General features: G+C 36.2%; 1 protein-coding gene across 3 annotated transcripts; it reads right to left on the reverse strand.

Moving 5' to 3' along the window:
- Positions 1 to 2,756: 2,756 nt before the first annotated feature.
- Positions 2,757 to 13,315, reverse strand: LOC104901568 (uncharacterized). Of its 3 annotated transcripts, XM_057390990.1 has the most exons (5): positions 12,748 to 13,315; positions 10,390 to 11,634; positions 4,834 to 5,794; positions 4,586 to 4,708; positions 2,757 to 3,687 (listed from the first exon to the last, which is right to left on the reverse strand). In XM_057390990.1, the coding sequence occupies exons 1-3, from the start codon at positions 13,206 to 13,208 to the stop codon at positions 5,200 to 5,202; spliced, it is 2,301 nt and encodes a 766-aa protein (XP_057246973.1). In that variant the 5' UTR covers positions 13,209 to 13,315; the 3' UTR covers positions 2,757 to 3,687; positions 4,586 to 4,708; positions 4,834 to 5,199. The 3 variants fall into 3 exon arrangements, with proteins under 3 accessions (XP_057246973.1, XP_057246971.1, XP_057246972.1); XM_057390988.1 differs by having other exon boundaries at positions 4,586 to 5,794; XM_057390989.1 differs by having other exon boundaries at positions 4,243 to 5,794.
- Positions 13,316 to 18,997: the final 5,682 nt, after the last annotated feature.

Consider the following 18,997-nt stretch of genomic DNA (forward strand, 5'->3'; position numbering starts at 1 on the left):
AATTTATATTTTATGATTGTTAGGAATGAGTTTAAGGAAATAAAAAGTACTATTATAGTTAAATAAAAAATGAGGTTTTTTAGAGAAGAAGAATAGAGAATAGTACAATGAATAGAAAAGATTTTCCTAAATTAGGCAAATTGATATAAGCCACTGATAAAGGGGGAGAAGAAACAAAGAAGTAACAAAGGAAAGAAGGAAAAGAAAAAGAAAAAGAAAAAAGAGAAGCATTTAAAATGAAGAAAAACAAAAAAAAAAGTCCAAATGTGTTGATGCAAGGTTCGAACTTGCAACCTTAAGTGTTTAAACTTCCTTTTACACCTTGCTTCAAGGCCACTGTACCATATAGTTTGTTTTGTGACATGGACTGCAGTTTGCTTAATTTATTTTATACAGTTGTGGGGGGGCCAAGCCCCCACCCACCCCTTCTATAATCCGCCACTGGCAGGAAGTGTGCACTGTAATGATGTAAAATCTTTAAAGTCACAGTGACGCTTTCTATAACACCAGTATGTAGGACATGTAGGAATATATAGATACATATATAACAGATTTGTAAGAAACTATTTCCTAACATTTATCATAGCATCCAGGGTCGGGGCTAGCATATCCTAGACCATGTGCATATTATTGAAAAGAGGCCCTTAAATCCTCTTTTTTTTTTTCAAAAAGATGATTTTATGAGCTCAAAATATTAAAAATTGACCCAAAAAAAGTGTAGTTGTACGAAAATTGAATTTCAACGGACTAATTAATGAAGATATAGATTTTGGAGAAATTTGTATGGAAATAAGAAGATGAAGTATTAATGGTTGTCGTGGAATTGTTGAGTGAGGATGAAAGGATGAAGTGAGAGAAACTAGGAAATGTGAAGTGGAAAGAGGAAAATTGTGAATTACAACTCGTTAAAAATAATAAAAACACATTAGTATTTGCTAAAAGATTCGGATCCTTAACCTTAGCAAGGTTGGACCTTTTCGTTTACTAGTTACTTGCAACGAATCCAACCCACTTTATCTGTTAGCATATCATAGCAACTAATACATATTGAATAATTTTGGGGCCCTTATTTTTAGGGGGCCTATGCGGTTGCGCGCGTCGCGCATGCTGAGTCCAGTCCCTGATAGCATCATATACATACCATAAACATGAATCATTCAATAAGGAATAGATGTACAACCTTTGTAGTGTGATTTTCTCTTTAAATTGTTAGAGATCCAAGAGCACCAAGTGTTAGTGCTCTATTCAGTCCAAGAGCACCCAACTGAATTTCATGTATGCTAAAACGGAAGAGGATGGACAAGTTTCATACTCTTGCTTTTGATGGGAAGGGGTGCCGATTTTTGGGAAGAGCTTATGGTTTCTTTTTGTCTTTCTTTTGTGCATAAAGTTACTAGTTCACTTCTTCCACCTAAAACCTAATATTATACTCCCTCCGTCCCATAATATACTGCCTACTTCATTTTTGGTGGGTCAAACTTTAAAATCTTTGACAGAATATTCCCATTTGTATATATAAAAAAACATATTTATGTGGGATCTTGTTAGATTCGTCTCAATGTGTAGTTTCATAATATCAACTTTTTACATTTTTTATTAATACGGAATTGAAGATATTAAAGGTCAAAGTTACATTTTGGAGACCGTGTAAAAAAGAAATAAGAACTATATTATGGGATGGAGGGAGTATTAATATATAATAGTAGAGATTTTTAGGTTGATTAGGAGAACCAATTCCCCTTTGTTCCACTCTCCTTGGCCGGCTCCCAAGGCCCATCATGGGCTTTATTTACTTCAATTAATTAGTTGATATATTGTTTGACATCTTAAGATTCATATATTTTAGTTGTAGGGCGAATCTTTATTGTCCTACTAATCAACATTTATACTCTATCAAATAAATACAATTACTCATATAATTAATTTATTATCTCCATTAATTAATTCCTATTTATATTTAATAATTGTTGGAAATGTCTAAGGATATATTCCTTGAGGATTATATCCACGCAAGCAAGAGGATGGGTGTAAGAGGATGGGTGTAGATACTAATCTTTTGGAGCATAATGTTTGAAAGGGGATAAACACCAAAGGTTGGTTAAGGTGTGGTGACTTTAAACCTCTATGGATCGTTACCGATTGTTAACTTGTAGTCGAAAGTGAACTAGCTGACATGGCACTAACCAAGGCAAATATTGTTATTTCATTGATTGCATTTCTAATTTTATATAAATTTTAAAAAACAAATATAAGCTCTTTCCCTTTTATCTCCTCCTGCTTCCCTGCGCTCTCTTTCTCCCTCCCCCACCCCTGGCCCCTACACGTAAAGTTGAGGTGTCGGGATCCAAGTAATGAGATGAGAGAGTTGTTTGGGCCTAAGGTGGATTTGAAGGAGAGTAAGGGTTCTTCAAGGTTGTGATGGAGGTGAGAAAGAGGAGGAGGGGTTTTGGTGGTGGTAGCAGAGTTAGGGATAGTTTCTGGGTGAGGAAGGGGTTAGGGGAGGGTTGGGGTTGGGGCTAGGGTGGTTTAGATAGGTGATGGAGGGTTGGGGCAGGGTGGTTTAGGTGGGTGGGCTGTGGAAGGAGGGAGAAAGAATATAGCTTATCTTTTATATTTTTTTCTAAATAAAATTTTCACCAGTTTTAACAGGTCGTAAGTTAAATTGACCTATTTTAGAAATTTTGGTATAATATTTGAAATATTAAACAAAAAAAGGATGTAAAGGCCAAGATTTATATTATTGTAGTTAAATAAAATTTAAAAGTTATAAACAGTGTGGACAATTTGTCAAACTTTTGTAACTCCAATCCGTGACTCAAACTTCAGGAATTCTGCATCTATATATCTCTGTTTACATTCGTGAAACTGAAGATACTAATTTGTGCATTAGTAAATTATCATATTAGAAGCTCTTTACCATGAAACTGTGACTGATTACCGACCACTAATAAACGTTGATCTCTGTTGGAAATAGAAATGTCCAATGTGGCTAACCCATGATGGTCTGGTTCTAAGACCTTAACTAGCAGCCTGAAACACGAGAGAGAATGAGTGCACAAGAGCTCCTTCAATACTAGCTCAGAGCAGTGAATAATTCATGAACTGGACGGACCAACCTTACTTCAGTGGGGTTGAGCCAATAAGGACTTAGGAGCCCGTCATGACCTGAACGTCTGGACAAAACGCGTTCCAGCACAGTCTACTGACTGACCAGCTCAGCTTCTGGGACTCAGCTCAAACTTGTGTCATACAGAGCTCGACTTGCGCTTTGACCGAGTCGAGTCCAAGAGCTCATATCTAGTCATCGAACACCCTCTCGGCTCTATCACAGGCTTATAGCAGTTTGGTGAGCATTAAATCCATGATGTAATGACTCAGATTCACAGTTAACAACAAATTTCTGGTCTGAGGACTCAGGAGAGACAGCTAGTCTCCCACCATGTGAAACTTAATGTATTCAAAGATATTTTGCAGTATTTGATCAGATTGTTCACCATACACGTCACTAACTCCAACAGTAGCTCAATTACTTACTACTACAAGGTCCCACACTCTGTGTATCTCCAACTCTTCAATCATATCACCTAATCACCCACTACATTACCCATCAAGGATCTGAAAAGGATCCTCCTTCGGACAGTCTTCAAATGGCCCATCCTTGTTCTTCTCTCCTTCACCCCACCAAAGCTAAAAACAAACCAAATAATTAAGGAAAATAAGAAGAGGAAGGAAGCATCCAACATGGGTTTAAGCCAGAACAATTTACCTCAATCTTACATGGACACCGTTTCGAAAAGGATGACCAGGAAAAATAGGAGGGTTTGGGTTTATAATTTAATATTAAATCAGTTCTATATTTTTTTGCTTGCTTGTATTACAAATTTAGGAACGGAACTGGAAAAGAACTTGATATAATCCTTGTACTAATCTTTCTCCCCATTCCCTTCCTCGTAGTCACTATTCACTAGAGGATCGATAATTACATGTAACTTTATTTGATCTCCATTCAAGTAATCTTTTAATCTCCAATAGACAATGAAAATTACTGCATATCAATCTATATGTAGTTGAAATCATAATATATATAGTGGTCGTCAATTATCTAATAATTTTTTTCAACTCGAATAAAAAAAGAGCAAGAGGATAGAGAAACGGAGACACACACAGACAAAATTGAATAGTGGCCATCTCTTTATAAGGTATATTATGAATTTCTTTCAACTTGAAACTCAAAGCACCCACCTATCCATAATGAAGCATTCTGGCATAATTCTATACTTCACTATTATTACTACTCTGTGTTTGTTCATCAGATACACAGGCCTATGCTCGTCCCCTCTTTCTTGTGTATCTTTTTCTCCAACAAACAATTTCAACAGAATAGCAGTGAGAAGAGCTTTGAGCACACATATCACTGAACATGTCAAAGAACAAGTTAAGGTGAGCTTATGGTAAAAAATATTTTCATCTTGTATGCCATATGTACTGAATATAATCAAACCAATGTTTCATTATCATTCACATGCCAGTTTAAGCAACGGCTTCATACTAAAAATGCAGGTTTTTCATGGAATGAAGCACTCACCTCAAGAACATGCGTACAGAAGGGAAGAGCTGGTGAAGAGTGGCATCAATGGTGATGACGCTGAGGATGAATTAATGTACCATATAGATTATCATGGTGTGACGACCCACCCTAGCCCAACTCCTAAACATGGAAAACCATAAGACATATTATTAGGCTTTCTTTGATTACAATGCATACATGTAACATAATTTAGAAAATCTAGATTCCACCATTCAATTTTCATTTCCACTAAAACCATATTCTACCCTGTTATTGGAGTAAATCCAAAGATCATTGAAAACCTTCCTGGCCTTAACCAAGTCTTCTAAGCTGTATCTTGAGTTTTCTACCACATTATGCCGATATGAAAGCTTTGCTGCATAGATATAGAAAAACAAACAGAAGTATTAGAAGATAGCATCCTTGTCCAAAATATGATGACTCAAGGTGAATACTAAATTTGGTTGGTTCTTACATGTATGAGGCAACACAACTCTGAATAAACTAAGTTGCTCCATAGCAATTGTCTCAGCTTCTGGATAAGGATTAAAGAGTCAAGATAAAGTTCTGTGAATCAGGTAAAGGTGAAACCAGGATCCAGGAATAGAATGATTTATTATGCATATATGTTATCATTGATGTAAGGAAAGCATTCCATTCAAATATCGCATTCTAGCCTCTTTGTACATGGAATGCAAACATCTAAAGCTCTCTTTTGCATCATCAAATAGCGCTTCATTACAAAATTTTGACTTTATAAGCACAAATGCACCTTCAACATCATCCTTATGTTGATAAATAAACGGTAAGATTTTGCAAATTTCATCTGAAGTAAAACCCAAGTTATCCATAATAGATACTTCTCTCCCATTGGCATGCTCGAGCCATCTGAGCCAATTAAAAGGATCTTCATCTCTCTGAACAGGCATTTGCAAAAATTTGAGAGAATCTGTGAAGCTTGATAGTTTATTGATTTTATCAATAACTAGATCAAAAGTGGTTCTCTGGTTCTTGTCAAGCCAGTCTTCAGTCTCTGTAGGCAAAGAACTAGCGGCGACCAAGCAAGCTTTCCGAAACATGGGTTCAGTATGACTAATAAGCCTGATTGCAATATGCAAAAGATTTACTGAGACAGCTAGCAAATTTTTAGAAGTTCCCAGGGCCAAAATATCAAATCCTTTATTATGGCTCCATTGATGAAGTGCAACATGCGCAAATCCTTCCCACCTATTTCCACCAACAGAAAATTAAGTTGATAAAAAGGCAATGACCATACCTATTAATGTTAATTCACTTGAAACTTTGAAGCCATACTCTGGACTTTAAGGATTTCATACGCAGTCTTACAAAATGGAGCAATCAGAATGCAAGTCAGTGAGGACAAGAATGCTAATGAACTCAATGTTAAAATCAAAACCATCCATGTTATATTGAGAACCAAAGTGCTCTCACTCACTCAAGAAGCAGCAACGATAAAGCAGCAATAATCTACAAGAACAGAACACTGGTGACTTAAAATGGCAGGGTCACATCAATTGAATGCAAACTATAAACGTGTTGATTAGACCCAAATTATTTTATGGTAAAGATACTGGCCAACAAATATATGTGTATACTGCAGTAGATTAACGAGATCGTGAAATAGGCATGTCACAATAATATCGGTCACAGATGCAAGTATATTACATAAGATATGTAGCTGTACAGAGAAAGAGTGCACTAAGAACAAAGAAACCTCCAGTGGAATCTGAGGTATCATGAGATAGGAAAAACAAAGCTGGTCTGGGAGGTTAAGAGAAGGAATTAAAGACACCTCATGGCATAGAAGGATCATAATACATAGAAGGATCATAATAAGAGAAGAAGATGGTGAGTGAGAAAAACTGAAAAAGACAAAAAAAAAGAAAGAATAAAAACCACATAAATTGGGGAACTTATCATACTCCCTCCGTCCCATAATATAGTGCCTATTTCATTTTTGGTGGGTCAAACTTTAAAATCTTTGACCGAATATTCTCATTTGTATATATAAAAAAACATATTCATGTGGGATCTTGTTAGATTCGTCTCAAAGTGTACTTTCATAATATCAACTTTTTATATTTTTTATTAATACGGAATGGAAGATATTAAAGGTCAAAGTTACGTCTTGGAGACCGTATAAAAAAGAAACAAGCACTATATTATGGGACGGAGGGAGTAAAATAAAACTCAGAAAAAAGAAGACCCTTAATGTGATTTGTGACTATCTACGATTTGTTTAGTAAGCCCATATAGCAGGTCCTTCCTTCCAAAATGTTTTTTAGCATGTTGATCATTCAGAGGCTATTGTTTGATGTAACCGCTGTATCATTAGCCTTCTCATGGTCAATACGTATTACTCCCTCCTCCCCCAATGAAATCATGTGTCTGAGACCAAACTATAATTTATCACTGATTTCAACAGCTATAATATTGAACAACAATAAACCTTATATATAACAAAAAAATGTAAATATCTCTGTTGGAGTATGCCTCTGGACAAAACCAACAATTATATGTTCTACAGCATTTTCCTTAAAGAGGCTGTTCTAGATGTGCCTATTGCAAAGAGCATTTGTACTTGTAAACCCTGCCATCTATTAGAATTTGTAAACCCTGCCAGGATGGGGTTAGGATCCATGCTAGGTAGTACGGCCTTACGGGTGCTGTTTGTAAACCTGTACTAAGCCACTAACTGCTACAAATCTAAGCAAGAAACAACCCGGTTGTAGTCTAGTCAACCAATAATATGCGAATATATCAAATCAGCACATGTATATGATTCTTATATCTCTGAATATATTATCAAAACCAGAAAAATTAGATGATCTTGGGAAAAAAACATATATAGATTTTGTCTGGCAGTGACATATCCAGCATGCTTCAGTACACGGCTAATTGACAAGCCCATCTCCCACAACGCAGAACATGTATAATCCAATTAGCGATTGTTTGTGGACAGTGAATGTAGAGAATCATTGGATAAGTGAGAGCCAAGCCTAAGGATTGTTACAATCTCATTGCACGATTTGGACCAGCAAATTGACACAAAGTTTTAAGAGTAAATACCATAGTAAAACCACCATATAGGATAGATAGATGATTTAGCAATTTTTAAATTCTTACATGAGACGGGTGTAGTAATTTATTGTACAATAGAGGGAGCTTTTTGCCCTAGATGGGTCACTTATATATAAGTGACCCCTTTTAGGTCAAAAGTTACCTGTTAGATGGGGGTAACTGTGTGTCCAAACAGGTCACTTTGTTTTAAAGTGACCCCTCTTGACTTGAAAATGGACCCATTTTGACTTAAAAGTGACCCATTTTGGCTTAAAGAGAACTAGTTTGACAATAACTTTATTGTACACCCAGTGCACAAAATACTAATTGTTAACAATTTTGGTTCCACTTTGGTAAGTTATCTTTTTCCTAATTCCAATTATCAAGGTGGTGTGAAGGTTAGTCCTAGGCTATGTTACTCCGACACGGATACGGGTGTCGTATCCAAGTAGGGATCGGAGGATTCGACACTCTACTCCAAAAGTATGGTCGATATGGGGATACGGTCAAAAGAGTGTCTTGCAGTTTTATAGACAAGGGTATCATATAAGTGTCAGAAAAAAATCCACAGCTTTTTTCTGGAAAAAAAAAGTTGTAAAATTGTTATAAAGCAGGTAGAACTTAAAATTTTACCTTGAAAATTATTATAACTAAAGAATAGCAGACATGTATTTTTCATGTTGGTTTAATAAGTAAGAGTAAATGAGGGCCATGTTCCAATACACACTAGTTCCAATAGTCAAGTGTACATTTGATAAGTTTTTATTTTGCTTTTATTTGTTTTGCTTTTCTTTATAACATTTCAAGTTTTAGTAGTATTTGTTTCTTTTTTTTTTTCAGAACAACCATTTCCCACGTTTTGACCTTCCACCCTTTCACCTTCTATCTCTATCTTTCATCTTCTTCAGTTCTCTTCGTTCTCCCTCTCTGTGTCAATCACATTATGCATCGGATGACAGTGGAGTCCTCCTTCCAGTTTGAAATTGATCGAAAAGCAAAATTCCCATGGTAATTTACCTAAGCTCGGTCTCCTCCCTTTCCAATTTCACATCTAGGGTTTGTCATCCGAGCACTAGATCTGTAATTTCTCCTTTGCAATTTCAATGGGCTTTTCTTTATTCTCTTTTTCTCTTCTGATTGGGTGATTTCGACACCTCTCTTCCGACACTTTTCTGATACCCGACTCAGGCACTTCTTCCAGGCGTGTCGAGAGTCGTGTCGCGTGTCGTGTCGAGTAGACACACGACACCGACACGACACGCGACACCCAAGATGAAAGAGGGTGTTGAAGTAACATAGGTGCTAGGTAGTAAAAAAAAATAGTGAAAAGTTACTCAAATTACCCTCGGCGTTGATTTTTCTTCTAGGATTTAATGGAGAACATTTGGCTTGATTTCACTCTGGATTCTTTTAGGTTCTTGGTTTTACGTATTACTGTTAAAGGAGTCCAAGGATAACACTATACCTACAATGAAGAACTGCTGTTCGCTGACTTTCTAAGGTCTAAAAAGTTGGAAGAAGAATTCCTAGTTCTTACATAAATGAGACTGAGAAAACCTGACCGGTGAAAAGTCTGTTTGACAAACGATCTAGGCAAGTCTTTCGAGTTACACCGGGAACCAAACTGTCTCATGACGTTTTAAACCCAGCCAATCTTGAAGAGCTAATTCTTGCATAAAGAACAGCTTGTTGATTGACATGGTGATTCCAACATATTGGATAAGCCTCAGTTGCTCTGAATTGGTAGGGTGATAATAAATCTGTATCTCTTCATTTTTCTCAAAACATACCAAATTTCTAAGAAATAATGTTTTCGTATTCCATCCTCATCCGTGCCGCTTAGGTAAGTTGCCAAAGATAGAATTTTTCACTTTTGGACAATTTAGTGTTGGAATTCTGAACTTAGTTAAACCTATCCTAGGTCAATTAGAACAATGACTCTGGAGGATTTCCACATTGCTTCCGTCACCATTGCTATGAGCCAGTTGTCATCAACAAACTTTGACCTCCAAAATTAATGAGCAAATCCCCACATAGAGCTCTAGTATTCATATTAGCCCTTTCATCACTCTAGACTCAGAATCTTAATACCAAAACCAAATCAAATTGAAAAAAATTGCTATGACTTCCCAATTTCTAAAAATACTGTTCAACACACATAGACTAAACTGCAAACTGATCACACATGACACAACTACTATGCTAAGAACCAAGATGACTCTTAGCTAATTTCTCAACATAACAGCAGATTTAGAGGATTTATGAAGAAGTACTAACAAAGAATTAATGAGAAAACTACTAAGATATGATGGTATTGATGATAAACACCGATTACAACCTAACCAACAATCGAGAGGTTGGAGCTCGCCCAAGTAACCATTTCCCTCACTAAACTTATCAATTTTCAACATGCCCTTCCCATTCTCCATTGCTCTATATTTATAGTTCTATACTACTCCCCTTGACAAACTATCCAACTTATTCCCCAAGTAAACCAAAGAAGATAATATCTGAAATACCCTTCCCCCTACAATATTAGTTCTTAGCAAATTATCTTGTTTCAACTCCAATTTTTACAATTAAAGTCGAATCAATTAACACATAACACTTCATTTTTAAAGAAATTCTTTTAGTAACTTTGTGCATTTTCAGAAGATAAGACAGTGACTACAGTGGAAACTGAAATATATGGCCCACAACAATTATGATGAACAATCTTAGAAGGAAGCTCAACTACTTACTCAAAAGGAGGCTCAATCTCAATTGCAAGAGTAAGATGTACAGAGGGCTCATGAACCTCACTGCTTGCACCAAGATCTGTAATTGTGCAGGCCTGGTGAGCAAAACCTCTTGGAATATATAAGACATCACCTTTTCTAAGTAAAATTTGTCTGCTTTCCACCAGTAAAGCTTGTGGAACCTCAAGACACTCATAAAGACGAGGTAACTTGACAGCTGGTTGTGGAAAGACTGCCCATTGTTTAGCCCCATAAAGTTGACAGACAAAGACACAATGATCATCATAGTGGCAGGATAAACCTTGAGCATCAGGTGGTGTAACATACAGGTTAGCACCTACTGACGGTTGACCAAAGAAAGAAGCAATTTCTTGGGTGACTGCAGCAATACTATTAAAGCGGAACCCCATACCACGTAGAGCTATAGTGTAACCCTCTCTATATGCTGCCTCACACTTTAGGATATCATCAGCAGAGAGAGATTTTGAAGTTTCACTGCTGCCTATTGAACTTTCCTGAAAGTAATGCTCCTCGGACTTAGAATGCAAGTTTGTCTTTACAACACGTATGTCCTGCTGATATATCATTGGGGAACCAAGTGTATCCCTTATATCATTCAGAAAATTCAAGCTGTCTATTTCATTTAAAGCTACAGGAGGGCAGGAAACCGTTCCTCGCATGATAGAAGAAAGAAATCTAGGCAGTGCTTCTTCACATGTTAGTGAATGCATAAATGAGCTGAAAAGGATATGTGGTGCTTCAGGATCTTTTGGCTGATTCCTAATCACTAAAGGTGATGATTCCCAGTTATCCAAAATGAAGTTCTGAAAACTTGATGACCAAGGCCCAAATATGTGTCCGATGACAACCTCTGAAGGTATGGAGTTTATAAGAGCAGGGGAATCCATGGACAGCCTGAATATGTTTTCTGCTAAGTTCTGAACCGTAAGGTTGCTCATGAAGAATTTTACTTCGGATAAGTTAAGAATTTTGGAAGCCAACAACTGCTCACGTACTTTAGACCATATTTCTCCCAAATGAGGAAAAATTACTTCTTTCAGCCTGCTCGGTATCCGTTTAAGCTGTTCTGAGGTGCAAAAGTTCGTAAGAGCGGCTACAGCGGTAAGATATAGCAATGATACTGGATCTTGATCATGTTGAACTCCAAGGAAAGCATCACCCTCATTTTTCACTATATTAATATACATTGAAGTAGCCGTGGACTTCTGAACCTGAAGGAACCCAAGCCTAATACATATTACACCATATTGAAAGTTGTTATATATGCAATCAAAGAATGGGGTCATGTGACTCACAACTCAGAAATGAAAAAGAATGGCAGATAAGTCAAGAACAATTAATGTATTATCAACACAAAGACCAAGAAACAAGTTGTAAGAAGATTATTAAAGATCAACAACAAAATGTTAGGACCTCAAAGTTTAGCATATTCTTGTCCATTGAAAGTTGAAATGATGTTGTTTCATCGACAAAATTGTACCTTGAAGCTGATCTAACATGTCCCCCCCCCCCCCCTCTCTCCCCCCTGTTAAATTCTATTGATTACCATGAAATGTTTTTAAGTAAAAAGAAGGCAGCTATATCAAAAAAAAACCTGCTAACTTGGCATAAAGGGACTTTTGTAAAGAATCAGCAGTGAGATAATGTGTCTCTTCTGTGAAGGATCAACCAAGTAAGATTTCGCCACATGTTGAAGAGCACTACCACAGCAAAGAACAGCAACAAAGAGATGCAAAACTAAGGCCTCTACGGGAGCCTACACAGCACACGCTAGTACTTTGGACATTTTCAAACTCCAAAGCAATTCACACAACTGTATGAAAGTTATGGCCAGCTTGTGTTGAACTTACGTACATTTCAGATTAGTATTTATAAAGTCAGTTATCACTCATATTCTAACCATATGAATTGCAATCAAGTGATGTTCATGCTAGAAGAGTGAAGGTCACCTAAGAGATTCTTTGAAATGATCTCGACTCGAACAGCAGCACCTTCATCACTCCTTTGTACTCATCCCTTCCAACATAAAAATCTCATTAAAGTTTGTCTAAAAGATAGCTCATAGATAAATGACATGGAGGAAGACCCAATTTTACAGCCATCTCAAAGGGCCAATATTACGTAGTTTTCTTGGGTTCTTCAAACAACTCAACAGTCACAACTGAGCTTTTAGTATCCAAAATCACAACCACCCAATACAAAAGAATACTCATTTACTACACTATATGAAACCTTACTCCTCAAATTCATGTTTTAACAACACAATGTTCAATGTAATGCAAAACACAAAGAAACCAATTTAAACTCAAAAACAAACGGTGAAAAGGTGGAGAAGCTCACATTAGATAATTCAAACCAGAAACTTCCAACAACCTTTGACACCCAAATGAAGTAATAGAAAGATCCAAAACAGCATTACAAAGAGCTTTCTTAGCTGCCATCTTCCGAACCCTCAATATGCTCGCATCCAAAACCTTCACAATCCCAAGATCACAAGCAATCCTCTCATTCACCTCAATAGAAACAAGGGATGCCGCACCAACGATTTTTGCCGCGGCACAAACAATGTCGTCGCAGCTCGAATGAAGCAGAGGAGGAAGCAGTGCCACAATGTGATTGAGAAAGGATTCTGCAGATGAAGATGATGGTACTGGTGATTTGGGGTGCAGATGATGTAGAAATTGATTTGAGCATTTGAGAATCAAGGTTTTGGATAAAGGGTTTTGTGGGTTTTTGAGGGCAGCAAGTGCTAAGGAAAAGAGAGTGATTTTGTTGGGGTTTTTCTTCTTCCATTGCCGCATCTTTGGAGTTTAGTTCCGGTGTTTCCTTACGGTTGTTTTTATACCCCACGGGTGACGGGCCACGGCTCTCTTGCCCTGTTGCAGCTCGTTTGGTTGACCTCGCAAAATACTTCATGATGATGTATAGAGGGTTAGAGGCGGATCAAGGACCTTAATAGTTAATACTAGGAAACTACTCCCTCCATTTCATATTAATCTACACACTTTGACATTTTACATTATTCACAAATTGCACTTTGACCCTCTTTTGTGATATATATGTGAATAAAAACATAGTCATGTGGGATCTTGTTAGATTCGTATTAGTATGTATTTTATTAATATGTACTTTTTATAATTTTTACAAATACAAAACTAAAGATATATGTTCTCAAAGTTTTACATTAGCATGCGTGAAAAGTGTAAGTGTGTAGATTAAAATGAAATGGAGGGAGTATAAAATAACACAAATTCTTATATAAGGCCGCTCACACCAAAAATTTCGCGTCTGACCGGTTCATATATAAGCCTAAGTGAAAATTAGCGCTTCTTCTTCCGCCTGATTCTGCTGTGAATTACATACCAACCTCTTCTCTCTCATGGTTGAAGCCGAACACAACGTTACTTCGTCTGGACCTCTTCACTACTCTTTAATATTTTCTCTCTCCTCTATTGAAGGAAGCTTCACTCGTTCTCTCTCTTCTTCTTCTCTTTCTTTTCAATCTCTGAAAAACTCTTGCATTTGATATCTATCTTTTATTTTCTCTCTCCTCTTTCTAAACTGTTATCTTTGACGGGAAAAGAGTTTGAAGATTGAATTGGATAAGTTGGGGTTTTTAAACGGAAGTTAGTTTAACATTTGCTTCGATTTGGGGATTTTATCTGAGTAACCTCCTTTATTCATATCAGTAACCATATTTATTCATACTATATTATACATGTAATTAATCTCATTTGTTCATATGAGTAATCTTAAAATATCATATGAGTAACCTTACAATATTATTGGAGTAACCTCGTTTAATACTATGGGTAACCTCATTTAATCTTATGAGTAACCGCATTTAATCATACTAGTAGCACATTTATTTATACGAGTAACCTCATTTAATCATACGAGTAACCCTAATTGTTCACACAAGTAACCCCCTATATATTAATACGAGCTAGTAACCTCATTCGTTTATAAAAAGTAACCCTATTTATTCATACCAATAACCACATTTGATCATATGAGTAACCTCATTTTGTTCACATACGTAACCCCATTTTAATCGCATCAGTAGCCCCGATTGTTCTTACAAGTAACCCACTTATTAATACGAGTAACCTCATTCATTCGACAGGAGTATGCCATTTATTCATACTAGTAACCCCATTTAATCATATGAGTAATCTCATTTTGTTCACATAAGTAACCCCCATTTTATTCGTATCAGTAACCTCAATTGTTCATACAAGTAACACCTATTTATTAATAAGAGTAACCTCATTCGTTCATAAGGAGTAATCCAATATATTCATACTAGTAAACTCATTTAATCATATGAGTAACCATATTTGTTCACATAGGTAATCCCATTTTGCTTAGAAGAGTAACCACATTTCTTTATAGGAGTGACACCCTTTTATAGTTAAAAGTAACCACCTACTCATACAAGTAACTCCATTTGGTCATAAGAGTAACTCCATCTGTTCATTTGTTCATAAGGGTTTGTGGATAAGGGTCAACTTTAAAAGATCATATATCACAATACACTTAATATTTTGGGAAGATTCAAGTTGGAGATGAAAAAAATGAGATTAATTACATTATTATTATTATTATTATTATTATTATTATTATTATTTATTATTATTATATTATTATTATTATATATAATATATATATATATATATATATATATATATATATTAATATATATATATATTATATAGGCGAGATCACATGAGAATGCTCCTTACATGAGAAATGAGAATGAATCTCAACCACACGATTGGATTAGAGTTACAACACTTCTTCATTAGAGTCATACTCCCTTTAAAAAATTTAAGGCCCAAAAAAAAAATTAAAATTTTTAATATTCTTTTTTTTTGGAGTTACATAACTTTTCATTAGAGTTACACCACTTATTCATAAGACTTATAACACGTAAAATTCATTCTCATTTCTCATGTAAGTATGCATTCTCATATGAACTCACTTATATATATATATATATATATATATATTATATATATATATATATATATATATAATATATATATATATATATATATATATATAATATATATATTATATATATATATATATATATATATATGTGTGTATATATATATATGGGCTGAAGTTGTGAGCTACATGTTATATTAGAAATTGTGCTATGGCGAGACCTTCAATAACTAAACCTCTTATGAAGTATGTTTTGATAAAAAGTCAAATATTATATTTCATAACATTTAGTTGTAAGTGTTCTTTCCATAATAATGGGAAAGATTATCTTAGAAAAGTTTATGCTAGGAGTGACAAAGCTATATATCTTTCTAGGCTACGCTTCAAATAGTAAAGCTTTTAGAGTTTATAGTAAGAGAACTCTATGTGTAGAAGAAAGTGTGCATGTTATATATTTGATTAAACTGACAAGTATATTTCGAGCACGTAGGTTGAAAATGACTTCGAGATTGGACTTGTGGAAATACATGTTCTAATAAGGTAAATTCGATTGTCGAAGAAGAAAATTTTCACAACAAGAATGTTAGGCTCTAGCGTCCGACAAAATCGGACGGTAAAAAAGCGGGGACAGAATGAAGAGCTGATGCAAAAAGCCTGGTCGCTAATGGCTGCATTAGCATCTGTCATTCTCAACCCTATTCTTACAAAAAGCAGTCTTATTCCTTCGAAATGGGTGGTCAGAATGAAGAAATTGTCGATGACAATCGAACCATGTCACTTTACCCCCATGTTCAAGCCAGAATGCCTTGCTTTTTCCATGCAATAAGGACATGCCTTCTTTCCAGCAGTAGACCATCCGGACAACATACCATACGCAGGAAAGTCACTAATTGTCCAAAGCAGCGATGCTCGAAGGTTGAAATTTTGCTTCCTTGAAACATCATAGGTCGTAGCCCCAATATGCCACAACTGCTTCAACTCTTCAACTAGAGGCTGCATAAACACATCCAAGTTTCCTTTGGGATTTTTAGGTCCCGGAACGAGCAAAGAAAGAAACATGAATGGTTTCTTCATGCACATGGATGGAGGCAAATTGTATGGTGTGAGGATAACTGGCCAGCATGAATATTGCCCTCCAAACTTACCATATGGAGAAAATCATCGTGTGCACAGCCCGAGTCTAACATTTCGAGCCTCAGCGGCGAAATCGGGAAAGGTTCTATCAAAGTGTTTCCATGCTTCACTGTCACTTGGATGTGCTAAGGTACCCTGCATTCGAGGATTGTCGGCATGCCATGTCATTTTCTCAGAGATATTCTTAGTTGCAAACAACCTCTGCAACCTCGGTGTGATTGGAAAGTACATTAACACTTTTGCAGGAATAAGTTTGCCCTTAGAAGTTTTCTTGTACCGATCACTACCGCATACACTACATTTATCTAAGTGAGCATCGCCCTTCCAAAACAACATACAACCTTTAGGACATGCATGTATCCTCTCATGAGGAAGCTCCAAACCCTTTAGAACTTTCTTTGTGTCGTAGAAAGTTCTTCCCATGTTGTTGTTCTGGGGTATCACCTCATTCAATAAACTAAGAAAACCATCAACACACCTGTGTGGTAGGTTATACTCACACTTTAAACTTATGATTCTAGAAGCCATCTCCAGCACGGACATCTTGCTCCCTTCATACAAGGGATTCTCGGCCGCCTTAAGAAGGTCAAAAAACTTCTTTGCTTCACCATTCGGTTCTTCTTCAACTGAGTTTGAACCGGCAAGCATGGCATGATCTTCAGTATTCCCTAAAGCATCCACAACCATATCCATATATGGATTTGACTGAGCAGAAGATGAGGAGGACCCCGTAGCACGTTCACCATGACATAACCAGTCAAAGTAATTCGGTTTAAAACCCTTACTGTAAAATGTACTTTGACCGTGTCCACATCCAAATAACGCAAGTTATTACACCTCATGCATGGACATTTTATCTTATCACCGTCATTTAAATGAGGATGTTGTAAACAAAACTCAATGAACTTATCAACTCCTTTCACAACTCAGTTCTAAGGGCACGCCCATCAAGTCTTTATACATCCAGCTACGTTCCTTCCTTTTCATAATTTAAAACTCTACATACAACTAGAAAGTATCAATTCACTATATTCACTACTTGTTAATGAAGTACGTAAGATATGTAGTAGACAAATATTAGACAATTTATGAATAATTAAGAATTACTAAACAAATCCAAAAGATTAACAACACTAACATAATAAATAATTCACAAATATATAGTGAACATATACTAAATATACACTAAGTCTATTATACTAACAACAATTCAATTCGATACAACTAAATATACGTGTAATAAATTAATCACTCAATTTATCTAAAGCATGTAACATTAATAACATTACTTCACTAATTATTATGAATAAATTAAACAAGTTGATGAACAACACCAATACTAAACATGTTCTTTTATCAACAACATTAACATATTAATTATCAACAACACAACACTTAACATTTAATTATCAACAACAAATCACTTAATCAACAACAACAAATTCACTAAACAACAACAACAATACAATTAAAAACACAACAACAAATTCACTAAACAACAACAAATACAATTAAAAACAACAACAACAAATTCACTAAACAACAACAATACAATTAAAAACAACATCACTAAACAACAAATTCATAACAACACAACATACATAAAACAACAACTTAAAACAAAACACAAACACAACAACAATCATCACACACAACAACAACTATACATCAAAAATACAAAAACCCAATTAACAACAACAAATTCAAGACAAAAATCAACAAAACAAAAGTATAAATTCATACCTTAAACAACTATAGAAGAGAGAGAAAAGGCGGCGGCGACGGTAGTCTTCAACAGTACAAGAGAGAGAAAAGGCGCGAGTTGGCCTCTCTTTAGAACACCACGTGAAGGCGCCGCGAGACGGGAGTCTCCGGCGACAAGGAGGGCAGCGGCGCGGGTCCGGCGGGAGTCTCCGGCGACATGGAGGGCAGCGGTTCGCCGGCGAAATGGGGAGGTTAGGTTTTTCTGGGATTTGGTTGTGGTTCGAATGCTTCGCCGTAGATGAGATTTGGTTGTGGTCGAAATATTCTGGGAAGGGTCGAATTCTTCTTGGTATATCCGCGCAATTAGCGTCCGCTGCGGCAAGTGGACGCTAATTTGCGTCCGTTACAAAAACAGACGGTAAATTTCAAAAACGGACGTTAAAATACGTCTGACTTTTCGACGGATGGTAAATGTCAAATATCGGACGCTATTTAATGTCTGCACTCAGAACGGACGGTATTTTGACGGCTACCGTCAAATTTTTTGGCGGACGCTACGTGCAGACGCTATAAAGACGGATTCTTGTTGTGTTTATGGGAACAAACCTCCTGTTGTCGTTCCCAACGAGGAAGAACTACTTTGATGACGCACAAGTAAATGCCTCCAAGTACAAGGAATTGAAAATGACAAAGGAAAAAGTCAAGGAGATCACGTTCCCATCCAAAATTTCCAACAAAAGCCTTAGAAGTATTAGCTTTCCCATCCTATGGAACTGATGGAACTCAAACAAGATCTCAA

The sequence above is a fragment of the Beta vulgaris genome, chromosome 8, assembly GCF_026745355.1.
Source record: "Beta vulgaris subsp. vulgaris cultivar EL10 chromosome 8, EL10.2, whole genome shotgun sequence".
Lineage (NCBI taxonomy): Eukaryota > Viridiplantae > Streptophyta > Magnoliopsida > Caryophyllales > Amaranthaceae > Beta > Beta vulgaris.